The 23,874-nt window shown below is 39.9% G+C and overlaps 1 protein-coding gene across 4 annotated transcripts in view; it reads right to left on the minus strand.

The window, feature by feature from the left end:
* GSK3B (glycogen synthase kinase 3 beta) overlaps positions 1 to 23,874 on the minus strand; it is a 154,821-nt gene that overhangs the window by 24,813 nt on the left and 106,134 nt on the right. For all 4 annotated transcript variants that reach the window (XR_008469331.1, XM_054221074.1, XM_054221099.1 and 1 more), the window contains exons 7-8: positions 16,162 to 16,259; positions 4,567 to 4,662 (exon numbers count right to left, since the gene is read on the minus strand). Coding sequence is in view for 3 of the 4 variants with exons in the window: in XM_054221074.1 (XP_054077049.1) it covers positions 4,567 to 4,662; positions 16,162 to 16,259 (194 nt within the window). In the remaining variant the exon portion in view is untranslated. The remainder of the gene's footprint in view (positions 1 to 4,566; positions 4,663 to 16,161; positions 16,260 to 23,874) is intronic.

The following is a 23,874-nucleotide window of genomic DNA, read 5'->3' on the forward strand; positions in this document are numbered from 1 at the left end:
AAAAGACAAGTTTTCTGACCCAAGATAAACCTGAAGACATGACTGTGTGTCTAAAAGCCTGTCCATTTTTTTCCGACTGTATCAGTTAGTCAAAGGATATTCCTACCCCTGCAAAACCTTGCTTCCTTTATAACTTAATGGTGCTTACTCACAGACCGAGGCAGTAGAATTCACCTCCATGAATACAAACTGTTCTATATTAAGTGAAAAAAAAAAAAAAAAAAAAAAAGAAGGGACATCTGCATGAAAAAAAACATCTACATTACCAAATTAAACACTCCTGTATTCTGAAAAGGACCATCCCCAAAAGAATCAAAATGTCCCAGATTCCCCCTTGAGGGAAGAGGAGACAGAAGGGAAGAAGAGAGAAGTCCTGTTTTGGAAGAAAGGTTTTAAAGATTCCTGGAAAGTTCAGGTTCTCTCTCTCTCTTTTTTTTTTTTCCTATCCAGGGACACACTGAACTACCATCATCATCTGCACCATGCATGTAACTGGTAGAAAAATACAGAACTATACTGGGGAGGGAGGAGGCCTCTGTATGTTTTATACAGAGAGATTCCGGCTCTTAAGTTACAAAAGTACTTCAATCTCAAATTGTCAACAGACTGAAAAACTGGTCTGAAAACACAGTTTGCACTGTAAACTCACATTATTGCTGCAGCACAGAGAAATATTTTTAGAGTGTTAGCTTGAATTCTCTTCTAATCTAAGAAGAATTTGAGATTATCTTTCTTCATACTACATCATATTGAATATCACTACTGTAATTGAATAATACCACTCCATTTCTACTGAAAAATGTAAGATACAGCTATGATGGTAGACTTCAAATTTCCGTAAAACTTGTGCTCAAAATGCCAATTTAAGCCTGAAACTGAATGAATCTGAGAAACAACATTCCTTCATCGACTCATCCTTATTCAGTCTCAAACAATTTCTCTGGTTCTTTAAAAAACCCAGAACCTCTTTCAATTCTACTAAAGCACCAGACACCATTCTTCTTCACCCAGCAGGCAACAGCGAACGTAGCAGATTACACCAACATAGCAATACTGAGCAAGAAAATAACATAACTATGCCTGCCAGAAATACCTAGAGAGCAGACCAGAGCACCAGGTACATCCAACAGAAGTCCGTACCACAGAATTTCAGATGCAACCTATAGGTACTACAGCTTCCAAAGAAAATTCTTAATTGCCACCTACACACACTTTTGCAGACCAAAAAAGTTCCCTGAAAACAAAAGCAAACCATAGACCTTACTTTTGTATAGATTATTGGCCTGGATACAACCAATTCCAGATCGCACAGAAGAGGTTAAACATCTAGACAGCAGCTAAACATGCACCGTCACTGGGCATCTCGACTGCATGAAACTACCTCCAAGTAGGACCTACAAAACCCTCAACTTTGAGAAATACCTGTGCTGTATTAAATACCACAAAGCAACAAGGAAAATGCCCTTGTGCCAAAGAGCTTCTAGTAGAGAGTGACTATATTCTCAGTAATTCTCTCAAACATGCTGAAAACTAGCTGCCTGGAAGTTCTTCCACACAAAAACCCCTTCACTTCTGTCTGTTGAGTCCTTTGGTCATAACCAGTTGTTGTGGTTTGGGCTGGGCTGGCCACTAAACAAATGACAGATGCTCTCTTTACCCCTCTCTCTCTACGTTCCCAGAAGAGCAGGAAGAGAAAACAAGGGAGAGCCTTATGGGTTGAAAAGGTAACTAGAACTACTTTAATGAAATATTAATAATAAAAAGAAAAGATAATAATATCAGAAAAAGAAAATAATGAAATATACACAATATATACAAAACCAGTATTGAGCTCCCAGGATGATGATCACATCTCTGGCAGGCACTGGGAAAGTCCCAGACTGGACTCAGCGACAGACAGGAGCTGAATTCTGGATCTGGAGTCAGGAACACATGGATTGGGATCAAAGGCAGACGAACAGAGTCCTCCTCAGACACTGGCCATTAAAGAAGGAGGCTGACCCCTTCAATCCCTCAGCTTTTATATTGAGCATGAGAGCATGATGCAGATGGGACGGAGTACCCTGTTGGTCTGTTTTGGGCCACCTGTCCTGTCCCCTCCTCCCCGCAAGTGCAACCCCACTGTGCTCTTCTGCTTCTCACCCTCCAACATGGACAAAGTTAGCTGACCTCGGTTGTTACAGCAGTAAGTATAAGCAGGAGCTCCTCTGCATACCATTCCTTGAAATTAACTATAAACATCAGGCTGGAAGCAGACACTGTCTGAAGAATATGCCGTTAATTTCAGAAAGTGCAGTTAGTTAGAAGAGACTTAGCTGAAAAGTACAATTACTGAAAAGAAAATTTGTTCTGTTTTACCTCAAACCAGGACACTAGTCCACAAAAATAACTGCATAACTACTGTAACCTTCATTAATTCTTTTGCTTAGATGACAAAGGTTTGTGCTTTTGAGGCTGAAACTTTTAAAGTTCAAGTCCTGCTGGCAACTACCTGTAGCACTCTAGTTACACACATAGTTATAACAAAAAAAGCCATTTGCACTTTCACCTCTTCAGTCATTGCTTTTCTGCTAATTAGACAACCAGAGTTCAAAAGTACTTTTTCTCCCACGTTTTTCAATTCTAAGCAGCTCCAAGAGGATGCACATGCCCACTGCCATGCCATCAGATGTAACACCAATACAGCTGTGTAAGGAAGCCAAATTCTCTGTATTATCACCACTTAAAACTTTCATGGCCCAACATGCTCAAAATGTTGAAAGGAAAGTATCTTTAGAAGTAATCCATTAAGAGGATGAGCATCATTATGAACACCATGCTGGATAATGCATTCTGTTAATTTAGCATTTGTAGAGTAAGAAAAATACAGATCTCATAAATAAAGGATCGTGTACCCTAATTGTAATAAACGGGTTTAAATGCTATTCTACACCCAGCTGATGTCAGGAAGAGTTGTGTGCAGAATGACTGGACAGTAAGAAGATATGTTGCAAGCACAGCTCTCCAAAACTAATTGTACCCTAATGGAAAATGCAGATTTGATCTTCTGGCAAGATACTCTCAATTCTTTATAACTGACTTGGTTTCACTTGTGATCTTTTAGAATGACCAAAAGAACATTCACATAAATAGAAGGAAGTCTCAGATTTTTTTCTTAGAAGTTTTTTCCATTTGCCAGAAGATCTCTGTTGTGGCCCAAGAGACCATCAAGTGCATACAGGTGACTCTTGAAACTGGTCAGACAGGAGATGAGTTGCGTAGGTAGCTTAGATGCTTAACTCCATGTCCTCCAGTGCATCTCTGCACTCCTACTCCATTGCATACTAATTTAACCCCCTGTAACACAAACACCTTCACTGCAGGAATTCAGATATAACCCTAATATTCAGTATAGAAGGCTTTTGGACTTATTCTTGTGACTTTTACCATGACGCAATTCAAAACTGAAGAGACCAACTCCCAGGGACTTCATTTGCCCCCTGTTAACATAAAGTATTAAAAAGCCTCGCCGGATTTACTGACACCTCACGCTATTCTAAATCACTTAACCAACACACAGAAAGAAACCATGATATAGCAATGCAATCCAGGGATTAGCGGGTAAAAGGAAAATTCAAGTGGTGCGTAACTCATTAGAAAAATCTATCACAAAAATAGTGACTCACAGTACCTGGCCTGACATGTACATATCAGGTACATCGCCTGCTATCAATTAGCTCGAATTAGTTTGTCCAGAGTTTCTACCACTATAGAGTATTTGGTCCAAAGGAGTCTGACGTGGACATGTGTTCAGCTAGGAATGAAACCCTTTCATGCATACACAGTATTTTCTTATCAGAAGGAAAACTGAACCATTACGATATGGTGAGAATATATTGCAGCTGTATCAGACATTTCTGAAGCAGCAAAAAGAAAACGTTAACTACCCAGGCTTCAATTGCTCAAGACGCTATATTTAACTTATTCCACACCCAAGAGGCTAATTAAATGATTGGTAGCCTGTCCCAAGTCAAATATTCATCATTCCTTGACATGTGGAAGACAGCTTAATTGTGTGGCAATATATTTGTTTCAATGCTAGCAGTTTCCTCTTTGATCACAGAGGTTATAATATTGCCTGCATATACTGCAATAGTGTCTCCTTGTGAAAGCTAGATAACAAGAAGTCTAAAGAAGTAACTCCAAGAAAAAACAGCCCCCTCAACAGCACACCTATAGGAATACAAATACATGTATCACTGGAACACTTTCTCATTTGTAGGTGACTTCTGTCCATAACAATTTATAGTACGGCAAGAATTACATATTTTGCAATTTGCTATAAACACACACACCATTGTTATAAAAATCCCCACACCTGTAGGCAATCTCAAAAAACCCCAGACCAATAGATATTATGGTGCAGTGCTTCAATACGTTCTTATCTACATCAAAAATTACCAGGTCCCCAGCTTAGATAAAAGCACCCACTTTAGACTGAAAGCCACCAAGCCACTGAACAAACTGAACTCCTTGAATTTTTACTTTCAGCCCAATGTCTCTATTATTCAGTTCATATAGACTCACCTTAGTCCATGGATGTGCCTTAATCTGAGGGAATTTGAATTCAGTATAGTTTGGATTCATTTCTCTAATTTGCTCCCTTGTAGGCGTCCCCAGAACCTAGAAAGGAGAGAAGGGGAGGGGGGGAAAGGCAAATTGTTTAAATATGCTTCATATTGATATGGTAATGAAGAGTGCAGTATAACTTACCACATATTGAGACAACTGAAGTCAATCTGTGTAACTAGTAAGTTAATATAGTGTTGAGAACAAAACAACACAATTTTTGCAGAACGATTTCAGTCGGACAGGACTTCCCTCTCCTGGGAGCTTCTGATCCAACCTCCCTACTCAAGCAGGGTCAGCTGGAGCAGATTGCTCAAGACCACGTCCAGCTAGGTTTTTAGCATCTCCACAGAAGGATACTTCACAACCTCTCTGGGCAACCTGCTCCAGTCTTTGACCACCCTCACAGTAAAAAAAAGTGTTTTCTTGCATTCAAATGAAGTTTCATGTATTTTACTGTCTGCCACTGCCTCTCGTCCAGTCAGTGGGCACCACTGAGAAGAGCCTGGCTGCTGCTTCTTCATTCCCTCCTAAAAGGTATCTATACATATTGATGAGACTCCCCCTGAACCTTCTCTGCTTTAGGCTAAACAGTTCCAGCTCTTGCAACCCCTCCTCATATGACAGATGCTCCAGTCCCTTAATCATCTTTGTGGCCCTTGTTTCAACTTCAGTAGCCTCTTGCTGGCAATTCAGTTCATGCTCCAAGCCTACCTAATGTCAAAATTCTCTTCTACAGTTTTTTCATAAAATTCAAGCATCTTTCTCAAACATAGTGATATTTCAATGGGGAAGAGAGTTCACTCTAATTAGACTGTTATAAAACAGTACTGATGAACACATTCGGGAATTGTAGCTCACTACATATGGCTGATTAAGGATCAGACCAGTAGCACAGACTGCATTTTACAATTCATGAACAGCAGCTCTCTGACAAGCTTAAAAGATCAGCCAGTTACTGCTGAGGGGAGCCAGACAGGCTTCCCTAACCAGCCCCCCCACCCCAAACCATGTAGGTTTTAGTGGTGGTTCCCCATCCCAATATTTCCACATAGAAGATAAACTTGGTTTCAACCTAACCTGGAAGCATCTAAAATGCATACCGCCCCTGGTTTACTTTTATGAATTTATATTTCTCATTCCCAGAATCTGGACAATGTTATTTATACATGCAAATTAGTAGCTGTATGAGAAATAACACACTATTGCACATCTCTCTGTAGGGGTGGATAGATTTTGAAAGGATTCCGGAAATCTCTTCAGGGAGTAAGCCAGACAATACGGCATTAGTGCTCTCTGTTCAGTAATCACTAAGTGTTAGAGAGCCATTGCCTTCTACCTATATATAAAAACTGCAAAGCAGGTTCAAAGAACCCCGCTGTTTTCTGTTTGCACCCAGTTGCTGGGTATCTTTTTGTTCCACAGAGAGAAGTGGACAGGGCAGAAGGCAGAGAAGTCGCTCCTCTATGCTGAGCTCAGGTTCATCTTCCTATAGGAGCCCTGTAGCCACGCAACTCTCGCCCCGTGACAAATCTCTTGCCATGCAGATTAGCACTATGTTATCACCTCAGCTCATGAGACTGCACTGTCACCATCCGGAAACAAATGATCTAAAACATGACGTTAGCACTCTACCTTACTACTTGACAAAGAAATATCTAGTTACATATTCTGGTATCCATGAACATTTAGAAGAGTGAAAATTACACAAATGGGCTCTAAAGAGTCAGGTAAAGGGGTAGAAGATCAAGTGTCACTGTTCAATGATTTGTGCAGTGGAGCAACTATCATCAGGTATTACGAAAGGAGCTTGGTATCTCTTTATTATTTAAAATATGAGCTGTATGACACAAACTAAAATAGCTACCCACAATGCAATCTTAAATAAACTGCAGCAGAAATAAACCCCACAACTTGTTCAGACAGTTGCTTCTTGGGCAACAAACTGAAGTGACAAGTTGTACAAAATTAATGATCATGTAACTCCTACCTTCCCATTGCTAAACAGGATTCAAATCCCATCTACTCCAAAAGCCAAGGGTTAACATCAGAGCTGAAAGAAGATTTTTCTGTGTGTGTCTGAAAACACTGGTTTTGCTCAGGTGTAGAAAAGAGGGTGTTTGCAGGACTCTAGATTTTGCTCAACTTTCAAAGGCAAAAGAGTTGACAGAAAAACGCGTCCTCTCCCTGCTGGTTTTCTGTCTGGCTCCCCCAGTGCACTGGGCCCCCAGCTGCCAGCCTGCCAGGATGGTGCCGCTCTCAAAGCTTTGATGACTGTGACTCTCAATGCTCTCCAGTTCTAAAAGATGAGGGGATTTCACACCTGCAAATATTATTTTCATCTCAATTCGGGATAAAAGCCATTTTCAAAACCTTGGAAGTCGTCTTTTTTTTTTTTTGATTAGTTAAATTAACTTCCTGAAAAATTATGGGTAACTTGTATTGCTCTCCCACCATCTCTAAAGGCTAAGTTTTCAGGCCTTCCTAGTATAAACAGGACTTTTTAAGAAGCATGTTCACCTTCTTTACCCTCCTCCTCAAAAAATTCCTTTAATAGTCTTCCTAAGAAAAGACAAAGAGTAGATTTTCTTCTAATATATAGCCAAAATTTAGCAAACTGGCTCAGGTGACAAGGTTGCTCAGAACAGCAGCCTACACAGCACACGTATCTTTTATTTAAAGACTGCCTAAAGCATCAGTGAGAATTCAGATTAGACAGGCAAGGGCAATTTCACGGAAGGATCCACAATGTCTATTCATACATTTCACTAAAAACACAGCTGTAACTCCAAATGATGGGAGGGAGCAACTCCTAAGTTCAAGCACAGGCATCTAAGCAAGTTTAAGGTCTCATGAACGCTTAGGAAAAAAGGCACTGAAGAGGGATCATGCTAGCTGAAAGAAGGGATTGCCTGACCTTTCAGTTACATAGCAGCCTTTGACACACAAAACAACTGTACAAAAGGAAAAGTGACTTCTATTAGCCACTCAGTGCATTTACTTTGTTCTCTCTGGATTGTAAAACCAGACTGTGCTTTCAATTTGTACTGAAGGCAGATTAAAGAAAAAAAAAAAAACTCCAAAAAACCTAAAACCCCAAAGAAAAAAAACCCAAAGAGGTAAAGTAGATAGGAAGAACAGAAGTTTTAAAGACTGTGTCAAATTCAAATCACAATCCAGAAGAAAAGTGTGGGATGAATAAAGTGATAAACTATAAAATCGTACCAGTACTTGACATAACTGCAGAGGTCCTGCAGTGGATATCTCCCCACCCGCCAACACACCAACACTGTTTGTTACATGATTTTGAAGTTGTACCTCACTGATTCACACCGAGTTTTCAGTACATTAGGAACACATTCAGGTAACCTTGGTGAGTAACAGCAATCATTTAAGCTATTGCAAAAATTGGGCAAACTACTACTTTTTTTAAAACTCATGTATGTGACTACTCTTTCTGTTTGAAATGCAGAGAAGCATAAATTACTTTGCACGTTTTTGGCAGAATTACTCCATGAAACAGCTGCTCTTGCTATACCAACTCTGAAAATACTATGGAGCAGATGTTCCCTGGAGAGAGGTTTCACAGAACGGTTGAGGTAGGAAGGGACCTCTGCACGTCGTCTGGTCCAACCCCTCTCCACAAGCAGCACCAGCGAGAGCTGGTTGCCCAAGACCATGTCCAGACAACTTCTGAGTATCTCCAAGAACAGAGACTCTGCAACCTCTCTGGGCACCATTTTGCAGTGTTCGACCACCCTCACAGTAAAAACCATTTACTTGTGTTCAGATTGAATTTCACGTGTTTGAATTTGTGCCTATCGCCTCTTGTCCTGTTACTGGATGCCAAAGAAAAGTGCCTCACTCCCTCTTCTTTGCATGTTCTTTTCAGACATTTTTGTCTGAATGTTCTATTTTTGTACACTGATAAGATCCCCCCAGTCTTGCAAGATCAGAGAGCTTTTAAGAAATACAGGGTGCAATGCTGAATTATTCACTTCCATGCAGATTAGCACACACTATTCTACTTCTTGAGGACAGTCTTATGAAAGGTGATACTGTCAGGGAAAAAGTTTGGTTTTGTTTTTTAAAGCGCCCAATTTAAAAAAAAGAATGAACCAACAAGAGAGAGAACCAAACCAGAATAAGTATTAGAATAATAAAAATGTAGTTGTCTGATGGAATCAGCTGTATCTGGAATGAAGACTAAACTTTTGAATGAATGAACGGTGTCTATGTGAGACTACAAGGGATCCTCCTGCAAGTGAAGAAACCAGGTCAACTAGTCTTGCTCTTCATTCCCAATTGTCATCATCATCATAAATAAAAATAAAGAAACATTAACCACTAAGATTAACTAAAGAATACACTTGCTGAGAAAGCAGACACTGCTCCGATTCTCTTAGAACAAAAATTGAACACAGTGGGTTTCACAAGTATTTTCTGGAAAGCCTTTCATTGACATTAATCTGTAATAGATTAAGCTCCCCAAGTAATTTTAATTGCAGGAATAAGGTTTGTGAAGGTAGAGTAATGGTATGTATCTCAAGCAATTAAAGAAAAGCTACAGGATCCCAATAACGTCATCCTTATCAAACCAGAAGGGGAGATTTATGAACCTGAAATAAGCCCTGAATTTGATTACAAATAACAAAGATCTTCATTGTATGTTCTCATAATCGAATTTTCATAGGAGAAGATGGATGATATTCAGCTCCAAAAGAAACTCAGTTACACCCCAGTACCGAAGCCAGCTGCTGTCCACACCTGGCTTCACTGTGCAAAACTGCACCAAGCTATTTATGACCAAATCCCCACTATTGCAACACCAGAGGAAGAGGAAACTGCAAGGGTCTCAAAACAACTGCAGTGGAATAAAGGCCCTTTCCGACAACCATCATTACTGCTAAACCTTTGCCAAAATGTAAAAATCAGTTAAAAGCATAGGGACAGTGAGGGTTCAGAAACTCCAGCTGGTAACGACTGAACTAGAGAGGGGACAAGGTGGCTATTTAAGTCAGGAACCTCTAGAAAGCCATGGTTACAGCAGTATAGTGATTTTCTCTGGGAAAACTGTGCAAGCTTATAAGGAAACGTGCTCCAGAAAGCCTGGCATATATGGCTTACTAGATGGCATAATTTAATACTTCTGCAAACATGTCTGCACCTCATCAGAAAGTTGAGAGGCGTGCCAAATAGTTATTTTTTAAAAAAATCACGGTGCAGGCATCTCAAGCAGTAAACATGGGTCAGCTTTGAAGTAATACTTCCAACAGGTCTGTCGTAGAAAATGAAATAAAATTACCCACTTTATATACGCTTTCTTTCAAAAACACTCTCATCAAACAAAATGAAAGCCAACTAAATATAGATATTTCTTCTATTCACAAACATAAGAGCAGCCATATATCAGGAATAGGAAGAAACCCATTGTCACCACTGACATGAATATAATTGCTCATCAACTTTTTTTTTTTTTTTTTTTTTTTTTTTTTTTTACACTGCCTGCCTGCAAGCACTGGGAAGTGACGAATTACATGAGGCACAGGAACAGCCAAGTCGTGATGTGGGGGGACATCAGGGGAAAAAAATGCCAGCAGACTTCCCTTAGGGGCGAGGGGAGAGAACCCATGTGAAAGACCTTGTCAGATGCAGGCAGGTCCTCAGCACAGGACCACATCCAATAAAATGAAACACTTATTTTCATACACTACTGCTTATTCTCCCGGAAGAGACGGCTCCTCTCTCCCCATTAACTACTGTGACTGAATTTATTTTATTTCAAAAACTGAGCCCAAAATAGTACCTTGACATTTGAGCATGAGCCATATATTATAATTGCAGTCTATACTTAGCATTCGGCTCAGTAAAACTGTCAGAGACCAAAAAGTTACACATGGATAGGATTCCTGATACTATTGAGCTTGTCTTTTAATATGCTTTTTTCCCCCTTGCCACCCTCAGCCCAGAGAACTATGGAAAGAAGATTTTATTACTTCTCAATTACCATGAAACGTGGGTTTTCGTGCAAGGAATAACCGCACAGTCCGGTAGCAACCAAAAACCCCAAACAAACAACCTCCTCCCCCACCACCCTTTTCCTGCAGTTTTCCCAAGTTAGTTGATGCATCTCATACTCCAGATTGCAGCATATGGAAAAAATATTTCTGGTAGACAATGCATGGCAGATTGGCAGACACTGTCCTCCCCATGTCCCAGGGCTGCTCAGACAATTATTGCTGCTTCATTCTTCTGACAGAGATGCTTATTCTTTTTTTCTTCCCCATTTTTAAGGGAAGTAGGGGGAAGGTACTAAACAAAACCTTTCAGAAGATAATTGTTATCTTAGAAACAAAACCACTATGCTTCCGAGATTCCTGTTTTGCAAGGGGAATAAAGAGTAACCACTGTCTGCAGGAGCTGTGGTTGAGCATGTTTTAGTTTGGTGGGATATCCCAGCCAGTTTTCCCTTGATGGTTTCAGGGCGCTGAAGATCTGGGGGGGCCAGGGAATGGCCCCAACCTCCCAAGACTTCACAGGGGGCATGGCAGTCCTGCAGGCACTACAAGCTGTATGCACAAGGTTGGAGATTTATGGAGGAGTCTGCCCTGACTGCATCTCAAAAAAAAAAAAACAACCCTCTTGGGGTCTAAGAGCTCCTTCTTTCAAGCTGTATTCAGCAGTACCCGGCTTCCATTGTGGATTTTAAACAGGGAACTGCAACCCTCCTGGGCTGCTGGGTTTCACCCTTCCATCGGGGACGGGACTGTTCTAAGGCATAGCGTTTACTCATACATAATTTCTTTATGCGACCACTGATGAAACCCACACTGCCACTGTGCCTCCTTCAGAAACTGAGCACATTTCTGAAGGAGATGTCACTCGAAAGCCAGTAGGGGCATGAATTTTAATGAATATATAGGGTTACCCACTTGAGATATTCCCAGCGATGGGATAACCTAACATTTGGAACAGCCAGCAGGAGCTAAAAATAAGGAGGAAGAGTCACCATTCAAGATCAAATTTTGGAAAAAGCACAGCACATGATTTCTCTCCTGTAATAGTGTAAGTATGCAAGAAGAATGTACTTGGGTTAAATTATTTCTTCAGATGGAGCTCCAACACAGTATTTCCCCATATCGAATATCATTTTGTCAGGGATAAGTGGTCAGAGATCTTTCTCTCCCAGCCAGATTGAGAACATATGGAAAGACCGTCTTTAAAGAAATAGGAACAAGAGAAAAAGCAGCTAAAAAGAAGGGGTCTGCCTTTTGATTCACATGAATGTGATGCCATGGGTTCTAGAGGGGCACAGTTTTTTTGGAGCAGTTGGCAAATATGCAATAGGCCTGGAGAAACTCCAGGTGCAACTGGATGGTCATCTTGCAAGACTGCTTGAAATGAAACCACGTGAAGACTGCTGAAAGTGAATTAAAATCTGACAAAGTCCAAAAATGCTTCTGACACAGCAAGGGACTGCGGATGTTGGGCATGCAGTCTGCAGGAAGGACAAGCTGTGCTGGCTGACATATCACAAAAATTTTATCTTGATGAACACAGCTACAGAGGGGATGTCATAAAGAATTGCATGAGAAGGGGGGACTAGTTTAATGTGATGGCATTTTGAAGTCATTCTCCAGCCTAATGCAAAAAATGCATACCCAGGTGTAGCATCCAATTGCTGTGTTGTGAAATGAACTCAATCAAGTGAATTCAATCAAAGCTGAGTAAGCAACTGAAGAGACAACTGAAAAATTTATCTCGGCTCAAAAAAATGCTACAGGGGTGACTGTGACTCAGGCATCTCAAATTGACAGGAACCAGCAGAAAAGTTTCCTAGCTGACCTCTCTTGCAGTGGAACCAAGTAAATTTAAGGGATAAAAGTCAGGTACGTTTCCAAATGTGTGGATAAATATTTTTTTTACTGTAGCCCTTTTTGGGATTTTAAAATATTCCATTTTCTCTCCCCTGAAGTTTCAGAGATACAGTTCCAAGGAAGCGATCTCAAAAACATGACTCCAAGGCAGTCAAACAGCAGCTCACAGGTCCTAACCTGCAACCTTCTGTGAAGTTCAATGCTGTTCTACAACTGGCAGATCCCACAGCTCTGCTTCTCCTACGGCCAGCTAGCATTAAAATAAGTCCATGTTGTAATGAGAGCTTTAATAGTAGTATTCTGTGGCAGCAAATGGAAGAGGTGGACACCATCTGTGAAAATATTTTTAAAAATGAATCATATTCTGAGTGAAATCTTATGCAATCTAACATTTTACATGTTGTGCACAAGACAACATTTTTGGTGATTTGGTGATTTTTGTGCTGCAGAACTGCATACGTCTTCAACTGTATTGAGGGTGCAGAACCCAATAAACACAGGTTGCAGTTTTTATGCTAACCTTTCAAACCTAAGCAGAATTTAAGCATCATACTGAGAGTGGAGAAGAACAGAATGTTTCATGACTTCTTTACAGATTTGAGAAACAAATCTGCTCAATTTGGTTACTGGTCACTCTTAAGGGATACACAGTAGATGGGACAGATCCCTGTCAACAGCTGGCTGAACAGAAAACTAAGGATCTCACTTTCTACTTTTTCTTCATTCTCAAAAAGGTTGAGATTTGAGGTAAACATGCTGTTCTCCCTCTACTCCCACTATAAGAAATACTTGACGGTGGGATGGCATTACAAGGGAAGTGCCTCATTGCCCAGTTCATGCATTTTCCTGGACAATTTCTCATGGCCTACTGATTTTGAATGCAGTATTCTCAATCATAACTTCGTATTCTCACCTTACGCTTCTGCCAGGGCTGTTCTGAATAGTTCATACAAAACTTCACAACACAAGATTTCGTAGACAAGGACACTGAAAAACAGTCCGCTTCTGCAGTTTGCACTCATTCTCTCTTCCAGTGTTGCCTTGAGAACATATGCTGCCTCAGTAACAAATATACAGGGAGAAAAATATTCATGGCACTCTCCCATTCAGGCTCACATTTTCCATCATAATTCCTTAACGATTCAGTGAACATCCTTTTTTGTGACTACTACTGTTACAGCATTTGTTCTCTCAGACCTTCCTAAAACATACTCAGTATTTTTTAACTTTTTAACTGAAGAGACCAGGCTTACTGTAAAATGGAGTTATCCCTACATTTGTTTCACTTAATTTCTATGCATAGGGGGCTACATATCTCACAGAAGATGAGAAAACCTCAACACAACACAGGCACGGATGATCATTCGGTGTCCCCCTTTCTACATTTAAAGAAAGGATGCAGAAATTTGTTTCTGCGGAAGTGAAAATCAACATCTCAAGCTATAATTTACTGAAGTTCAAGCCTTTATACTGAATACTCCTTCGGTTGTCGTGAGAAATCACATTAGTTGCCAGTACTATGTATTCAGCTATGAATTAGTGAATAAAAGTTATCACGCCACTCATGGTAGTGTCATTTAAAGAAAACCACAGATGGTACACAGGCTATCAGCAGTTTTATTAAAGTACTCCTCTGCTTCAATACAACTTAACTCAAGTGTAAACAAACCAGAATCATCACAATCAGAGCACATACGTGCTATAAAATTTTTAGTTCACAGATGTTTACATCCAGTAATGCAGAACTGAAAACATCCAACTGATGATAACAGCTCTTAGCAAACTTTGAACCAAACCACAAACTCTGCTTGGCAAGCATGTCAATAATGAGAGGACGTCTATTTCCCGATTTGTGAAAATAAAAGGAATGGCAAGGCAGAGCACTATTGTTTTGCTGATAAGGCCTCTCTACTCTCAGATTTCTGACTGCACCACGGAAGGACTTACAGGACTGTCACTGTGATATAAACAGTTGTATTTACAAAAACCCCTCATTAGTTTCTCAGGATTGCAGACATTAATCAAGAAATAAAACAGGACTTCTGTAAAACGTCCGAAGGCAAATGCCACAGGTTATTGCACAAACTCCTGAGGAACTCCAGCCATCGGAAAGGTTCACAGGGTCTACTTCACATCTCACAAAAGCAGTGTAGCAGAAAGCGCACCGCTCCAAGACACTTCTCAAAAGGAAAAAAAATGTCACTTGTGCCATTCATCATCTTTACTTCTGAGAGCAACTCTAGTTTTCCAATAGTATTTCATATGGAACCTGCCCCAACTTGGATATGCTGAACTTGAAATACACTGGGCAGAAAGGCAATAATAAGAAATCAAGAAAGTCGTAGAAAAGTAGGGGCAAGACATGGAGCCTCCAGAGGAAAGCTGTTGACTGGAAGATTTCCAGCAGGACAGACAGAAACTTACTGTAATAGAAGCTAGGATTACATGGTCAAAGGCTGGAGTAGATATGGCAAGAGCCTAGAAAGGTCACAGAACACCCCACTGAGACTGTACAGGAGGCTACAGAAACACTGAGCCTCACCAGCCCATGCCCTCCATGCAGGAGAACGACCACTTGGCGCTGGTTGGTGTCATACACTCTGTTAGGACAGGGAAGAAGACATCAGCAGCTCTTTTAGTGAATAACACAGATGCAAGTAGGAAGCCCTACTATTCTACCCACACGTTTTGGTTTTGAGAGGGTTTTCACAGCATGCCACACAAATATACACACATCAGGGTAGCAGTTAAGTGACAAAACCAAGGAGGAAATTCTCTTAATACAGTCCCCTTGTGGCAATGAAATCAGTAAAGCAGAACAGCATGTGCACACATCTTATCCTCTGTAATACTCCCATCTTATTAAGTGCATAGTATAGATTCAGAGGAAAAATATTCTGCTCTCTCTCTTTCTAGAAATCTTGCTTCCTTCATTGCAGAAGTTGAAGGAGGCGGGGGAGACTAGGGTGCTGGGAAGTCAGACATCAATCTTCTAAGCTATGAATTATTCTTCCATGCCTCTAATTTGAGAATCACAGAATATTCACAGCTTACCAAATGAAGTCAATCAAAATGTGTTTGGACATAAGTGATATATAAATGTTATGTATTCTGAAACATTAGGTCTTTTTCACTTGAAAAACAAGATTCTTAAGGCAGAAGGTATCTTTGTCCTACATTTCCTGATTCTCCATCTGCAAAAAGGAATGCCTTTTCTCACCTTTCACCTCAAAGAGCTAGAAGGAAGAAGAGAAGAAGCTACATATGTGAAGAATATGTCACAAGGAAATTTAATAATACTATTTTCAAAGCCAAGTACTAATTGCATGCAACAAAGGAAAAAGAGCCAGATTCTTAAAGAATGAAAAATCACACATTAATGAATACCGGCTCAGTATGTAAGCACTATATCCAATCACACTGAAAGTGCAATCCTTTAAGAGGGGAAAAACCGATATAATTAAAAGATGATATATCATATGCACAACTGCAAGAGGGGCAAATAAAGATCACCGAGTTGTCAAAAAAGCATAAGAAGTGTTTTCAAACATGGTTTACATGCAACACCCTACACAACAGTGACAGAATATATATGTTGACAAGGCTATAATAACGCATGTTTTCATGCTGATTCCCAAGGAATAATGCAGTCAAAAGAACACTTAAAATTCCATACCTTGATTATTTCCACCAACTGATCCACACCACTGTCACCTGGAAAGATTGGTTGTCCTAGTAACAGTTCAGCCAATACACAGCCTGCTGACCACACATCTAAAAAGAGGAAAGAAGTGGAAGACAGGGAGAGGTATCAGTAAAAGGTACATATTAGGCCATTTATATAAAACCCCAGCAGTTTTAAGCTACTTATTTTCTTAGTCATGTTTAATACTCTGTGTAACACAGCTAAAAATAAAAAGCATTCCTCTCCAAAATGCTAATCTAGAAAACACAGATAACTGGCATAAAGCAACGTCAAGCAGACAGTCTTAGAAGTCAAACCCTAAGACAAAGAGAACTGGAACATAATGTTGAACACCATAATGTACTGACATTAAAACTTGTACTTGTGAGGAAAAGACCTGAGAACATTTGCCATCTGAAAATTAAGGATTTCCCAACACCTTGTGATGTTTTTAAGTCACATTGATCATGAAGTATGCATAGGTATTAACTACCATACTGGTTGATGTTTTTAATGTTTCTGCATATTGAATAGACTCCGTTTTTCATCCATATATACATACATACATGCACACACTAGACAGATGAACTAGTACTGCAAGTATTACTTGTATCCTGCAGTACATGATGATTAAGGGATCTGCTAGACAGCTTCTCTAACTCAGTCACATCAAGACCTAATATATATCCCAATTCCGTTTGCAAACTTGGCTGGACAACAGAACTGCAAGTCATAGATCAGGTCAACAATATCCATAGAAGAAGCGATCAACTAATTTTCATACGTATGCCAAAAGCCACGAGTAGTCACTAGCAGTTACTCCTCTACATGAAGAAAATCTTCATAATCTATTATAGGTATATCTTCTTACACATAAAGAAGACAATTCAATACTACAACAGCAATTTAAGAATGTATCTAAGTGTACTACAGCATATAGCATTTTATTTTTGAAACACAGTTACTTTGAATGAAAAATCTAATGAAGCAAATGCTGCATACCAGATGTTTGTCACAATTTGCTGTAACTGCATACCAAATACTGAAATTTAAGCTGCTCAACACACTAAAAGTATCGCACCTAGATGCAGAGAACTGTTTCTCCAAAATACAAGATTGACTATAAGATTTCCTAGAAAGTCATCACTTTTTCAATGTATATGTGAAACCTTACACTAGAATCTAACCTGAAACAAGCAATCGACAACAGAAGATTTGTAAAGTGTACAATACTGTAATGCTCCCAAAGGGAAAAGAACCAAACCAGTCCCCCTCCACCCATCTTTCTTTGAACTCTTGCCTACTTTTACTAGCTAACCTTCCTCATGAAATAACAGGAGGACGACCACAACTCAAAACCCAGAGAATTTGCCTCCTCAGGCCTGTTCCAACCTGAGACAACCCACACTATGATAGAGATCCTTATTCCCTTAGGGTATTTAACTATGACATTGGGAATTTAACTATGACATACATACAACACTGTCGGTTGTGACTAAAGGTCTGTGTAAGGAAAACATCTCTGACAATTTTCTAAACAGTCTACTATCACTTTGTCACAATCTCTAGAGATGGATGCAAAAAATAATTTAAAAAACCCTTTCAAGAAATTCAAGACTGGTAACAAAATAATCTGCCAGTTAGAACAGACTTTTCCTTACCCCGTTTCTACATGAAAGAGATTGGGGCTATGCAAAAATACTTCCCCCTCTTTTCAAGAAAGATACGGTTCAACTGTAACATACAGTAGACAACAAGCACTGCTCAATACTGCAGCTTTCAAAAATCACTCACCTCCAAGTCAAACGGATGCATTTTTACATAATGCCTTAGTACAAACATCACATCAGGGTTTATCCTAAAAAAGTAATTACTTACAATACAAACAGCAACCAAACTGAACTTTGAGTCTTGAATTCCAACAAGCAGACAAACCAGATTACGCTATTTGATCTTTTAGTCATATGTAATAGAAGTTGGCACGGCCACCAAGGTGCTAAGACCTCTTTTGGACAACAAATGAAGATGGCATCACGTAAAGAACATCTAATTGCATCCAACTGCTAAGCAACATCTCTCTGATAGCTCCTGCTGTTGGACCAACACATACAACAAGAGATGATGCAAACAATCACTTTTTATGTCATCCCACGCACGTTTGGTTTATAGGAAATGACACAACAGTTTAACAGATAGCATAGATTTCTTCAGAAATGTTGAAGAAACAGATTAAATGTACTAAGCAGTGAGAGTACTGTAACTTAAAAGGCACCTTACAGGGTTTTGAAAGAGCTGAGTTCTTTAGACTGAGTATATAGAACAAGTGGTACCCCAAAGCTATAATCATTATTTACAACCTCAATCCCTCTTTTGCACTGAAAAAGAAACAATATACGGGAAAGAAAAGTATCTGACAGAATATATGCAAACCCAAAGCTGACATCAGAATAAGTCAGCATTTACAACTCACTTCCTTTAAAAATGTTGAAACTACGCTAGCGTGACTTTTTTCAAATCAGACTGTGGCTTTTTAAAACTGTTTTAAATAACCTTCTGGTCTGGCTGCTCCATGAAGTTGGCTTTGTACTGTTTTATCCCTTCCCAGTCTCTCTAAATGCCTTCACACTCCACCAGCCAATTTCAGCCAAGTCTGAAAGGCAGAAGTCTCAAATACATTGCAGAAGTTTTGTAAAAACAGCAGGGAGAGCGTGCATCAGTGTTGCTGCTGAGGAGAGGAGGGCTCAGTCCCCGTGGGACACGCTGGGCTTGCCCTCACCCTGACAAACTGCAGCTGCCAACAAGTTGAAGGATGAGCAGGTCATTTTTCAAACAAAAAGGCCAAGCAGAAACAGCAGAGGGTACACAAGAAAGCTGAGAGCATCACAGGGGGAGAGAGGAGAAAAAGAAAGGATGCAGGTGATGAGGAAACAGATGAGGAAGTCTGAGGAATACTTGTTGTATTTGTGATGGGTTTAATCCATCAAACATACAACAAAATCATTGGAAATGTATGTAGTGGTTCCATGCATAGTGAAATCTTCCAAATCGGGTGATTTAATGCCTTGTTAGAAGTCTACTTAAATTTTCCTTGATTTTACTTGCTAACACTTTAAACATACACTGAAATAAGCTACAGGCATTCCAAAATTCCCAACTGTTTTCCAGGAGTGTAATTTCACCAACTTCCAAAATAGGACTTGGGCAGTGTTCCCTGGGCAAGGAAGTGAACAAACCCTTGAAGCATCCTCAACGAAAGCCAGAGAAAGGAAGCTAACTTCAGCAGCTCCAAGCAGGGGCAGCAACAAAACACAATTTACATAGGTGTTTATACAACTCTGGTGAACAATGCACAAAAAGGAAGAAACTGGACATTTCAGCTCTGCTGAAACTTGATGGAATTTATGCCGTGGACTTTTAACAGGACTAAAATTTCACTCCAGTATAGTGGGTTTTTTTTTTCCCTTTGACTCTGGCATTTTAAAATTTATCTTCCAAATTTGGATGGTAACATTTTTCTCCAGCCTGAAGTAAACAATGTACCACATTCTATATTCAAAGACATGTTACTTAAGAGAAGTGAGAAGGTAGTTAATATTAGGTTTTGATAGCTTCTTCCCAGCCCCTTTTCTTCCTTAGCACAGTCACAACTAACTATTATAGGTTAATAATCTTTCAGAGGAAGCTTACAGTGTAACTACTCGTTCCCATGGGAGGAGAAGCATTTTCTGAACTATTTCTTTTTGATATGGACTATTTAATTAAGGCAAAATATGACTATCATTCACATGCTTTAAACTAGTTAATAAAGAAGGTAAGAGTGAACCTTAACAGAAAACAAGAATCAAGTCAACAAATGGTCCTTATGGCAAACTAGCTAGGACAACGTGAAATTTTAGGACAGAATACTGAAAGCTACTAATTTTACGTAGAAGAAAGTAGGCAATGCTACTTTCTTCATACCTTTGGTGAAATGTAGTCTAAACAATATGGACAGTAAATGCAACTGCCAGCCAAAAGCAACCTTCGAATAAGCTTATTTCAGATAGCTTTCGCACATGATAATAGTAGCTAATGCCGTATCTGTCATAAACTGAAGAACATCTAAGGTAAATACCATTAGCACATAACTACCTGAACTAATTTAAGCACACAAAAATTCATAGAGCCTCTTATACTCCAAAACTTTTCTTAAATTTAAGTTTCTATTACTTTATTGATCTTCACAGTTGTTGGGTGGACATTAACTTGTCTACAAATATCATCTATATAATTCCGTTGCTTTTCAATGCCATTCCAGCATTAGAGAAGGTAAGAAAAGGGAAATTTTTCTTTACTTCAGAAAGAGGCATCCGGCAGGACAACCTGCAAAGCACACTCCTTAGGTTTAATTCTGCAAGTGGGCAATGGCCATTTTCAGTTGTCTGTGACAGAATACCATGTCCACGAATCTCACCTTTTGCGATCTCAAACTCTGCCTTTCCAAGATGAGAAGCTCTTCTTCACAGCATGAGCACCATTCATTGTATTACCAGCTCCTCTAAATACTTATTTAGAGGATATAAAGAAAGGAAAAAGAAAAAAAAAAGAAAGGAAAAGAAAAGATAAGCCTGCTCTCATCCATTTAGTACAAATTAAGACCTTTCCTTTATCTGACACTTTAGGGGACACATTTACATTTCTACGTTTCCCCCCCATCTATTCATCTCTGCCCCAGTATCCACTGATCTTGATGGACTCACTTCATCTTGGAGGTGACTCAAAGTTGCTGCCCTAGAAACTGTGGAAACAAACTAGCAGGGAAGAAACCAGGAGTCAGAAAAGCAGCCCTAGGAAGTCGTAAAATCAGCAGCTTCTTGTTGCCAAACGCCAGAACACAAAGTGCTTTTCATTGATGCTGTTTGGAACGCTTTTTGGGATGTCAGAACAAGAGCAAAATTCTGGATTACGAGCATGTGTGCTATGTTGGTGCAAGTTTTGCACATCAAGCCACCACAGATCCAGAGATTATGAAGACAGAATAAGGCCAAAACATGAAAATGCTTGGAAAGCCAAGCTTGTTCCAGTACTTGGAACAAAAGCTAAACACAGGTATCTCTATTTTTCTGCAATGAAGAGCTGAAACTACAATGACAGGTGATAGAATAGTCCAGTAAATTAATGCCTGTGCTTATTTTCAGCATTGGAAGTTGCCATCCGAGATACAGAAGCAAATACTTTTCACTGTTTGTCAACAGGTTTGGGACACACCTTGTGATGGTTCTTCCCCAGGAAACTGAGACAGCTCAAGTGTGCATGCCCCCAGAGGAGCTTCTGCTCCAGGCTGCTGAGGTGAAATAGTCACTCCCTCAGTCTTAGTGCTTGCTAGAAAAGTGAACAACTAACTTCGTGTGATACTTATTTTTGGATATAGCAAGACAAGCCAGGGATACAGCCACACAGATCAATCTTTCCCTGCCAGAGGCTATAAATTCTCCCTCTGGAACACTGTCAATTCCTGCTAGCAGTGACAGAAAAAAATGCACTGAGACCAGCAGACCCTTGTTATCCAGAAGCGCCACCACGTTCTTTTGAGTCCTCCATTGCCCCATCACTTAAGCTACTGAAAAACTGAATGTTGTGGGGGTAAAGCTTAACTGCACAACTTCTTTTTATGTAAGACAATCACATTCATTGTAACAGGTATGTCTGCATTCACCCTGGCTCCAGCCCCTATGTCTGTCCCTGGACATTGTAGGGGAATGTGGGCAGCCATCCTGTGGTTCTTCAGCAGGCAGCAGCACTCAGATGACCAGTGCAGCCAGCAGCATGCCAGCAACACACTCTGGGATGGCGTAACACACACAGACCTGCAAGGCAGAAGCTTTGGCCAAAATGCTGTCAAGGGATAGCTGAAGAGCTTGGTTTGCAAAAAAACCCACCAAGCCTCCTACAAATCAGCTTCAGGAACAAAACTACGTGCCATCCCCAGCAAGCCTCAGGGACATGCACACGCTTGCAGAATCCTAGTCAAAGGTGCACAAAAGCCCAAACTGTACAAGCTACGAAGACAACCAAGTGACACAAATGCTTGTGTCTGATCACTGAAAAAATCCCTTGAAGTTGTAATGCAGGCAGATGACAGAGCTATAATGGGCCCGATTTGTAGCTATTTGGCAACAGGGATTATTTAAAAACTTGAATCGGCCATTTCCCAGGTCATTATTTTAGTAATAGTCCCAGGTCTGCTGGATGACACACACAGGCATTAACCGCAGTAAATATGTTTTGATGCTACTTTTACTATCATATATATTTATATACAGCACTAATGCAGTACTTTACAAAAGTGCAACAAACACTACTCCTGCCTGTGAGTCATTTTTAAAGGGACATTTTGGGTTACAATTTAAGTCATGCACTTTGATGAAATAATCAAGATCTTAGAAGTTGAAATCCAGTTTACAGTTCTGTTGTGACATCCAGGATGGAAAGACACAACCTGGAATCAACTTTAGCTTCTGCTACACGGAAGTAAAGTCGCAAGGACAAATTCATGTGTTAAAAGACAACTTAGACGAAGCCAGAAAGCCTAATGCAAGTCCTGGTTACAGTGCCAAACAAGATGACTAACTATTGAAATGGTCATGATGCAGGCTGGCTGTACTGTCAGTCTTGGGCCACCACAGTGTCACTGCTTAGGTTTAAAAAGCACTTCTTGCTCAGAAATATTTCCAATAATTACTGGATCACACCACGCTACAATCATAAGCCCTGCAGTAACATTAGCAAACAACAAAAACCTTAGGAAAACAGCTGGATGCCTTGCAGATAACGTGCAAAAGGTTCTACTTTGAACACTTTTTGGCTTCTTATTCTTCGCTGATTTTATTTTTCACGTAGTTTTAAGATAGTGTATTTAAACAGAAGAATGAAGATCCCTACCTTACATTTCTGTTTTTGTTACCACACACGAGTGGATTCTTACATAAAAGAAAAAGACTCTATAGTAGGAAAAGGCTGCTGTGCTAACAATTCAGAAGAAAACAAGAACTAGAAAACACAAGCACGTCCACATTAAAAACAAAAGGTTTAAAATGCAGTGTTACAATACTGAAGCATTTCACAGTTCCCTATGCCGTGAGCTCTGGATAAAGTACTGATAATTAAATGTTCCTTCCTCTACCTCTCTCAAGAAACCTATCTGTGCTTGTTGGTTGGTGTACAAATAATGCTGATTGAGTTTGGATGAGCAATCCTATGAGAAATAGTGAGGATTCTCACTAAGTGCTGTTGCTAGAACTAAGCAAGAACTATCTAGCAAGGACTAAGGAATAGCATGGTATTTGCCATCACTGGAAACAGCAGCATCACAAAACTAAACCCCTAGAATTTCTAACATACTGCAGAACACTGGGAAACGGCAATGTTTGTAAAAGCATTTTATTACTTCTCAGCTCCCAAATGCAAAGATTCTGCTGAGATGGAAGTGGGGGGAAGAAAGGATAGGAAGGAGTATTTGCTGAAATTCATTTTTAAGCTATTCTGTGCAAGTTTCAGAGAAGGGGCTTGGGGGGCCAGGATTTTTTTTGAGGGGGCACAAGAAAGTCTGAACCACATAGCAAACAGAAAATAGACTCCTCACTTTAGGATGATATTTTTATTAGAACTGTTTTAGAGACCAGCAGATAAGAAAACAAAAATGGAAAGCGCAACTTTAAAGAGGTT

This window comes from Rissa tridactyla, chromosome 1 (genome assembly GCF_028500815.1).
Source record: "Rissa tridactyla isolate bRisTri1 chromosome 1, bRisTri1.patW.cur.20221130, whole genome shotgun sequence".
NCBI lineage: Eukaryota > Metazoa > Chordata > Aves > Charadriiformes > Laridae > Rissa > Rissa tridactyla.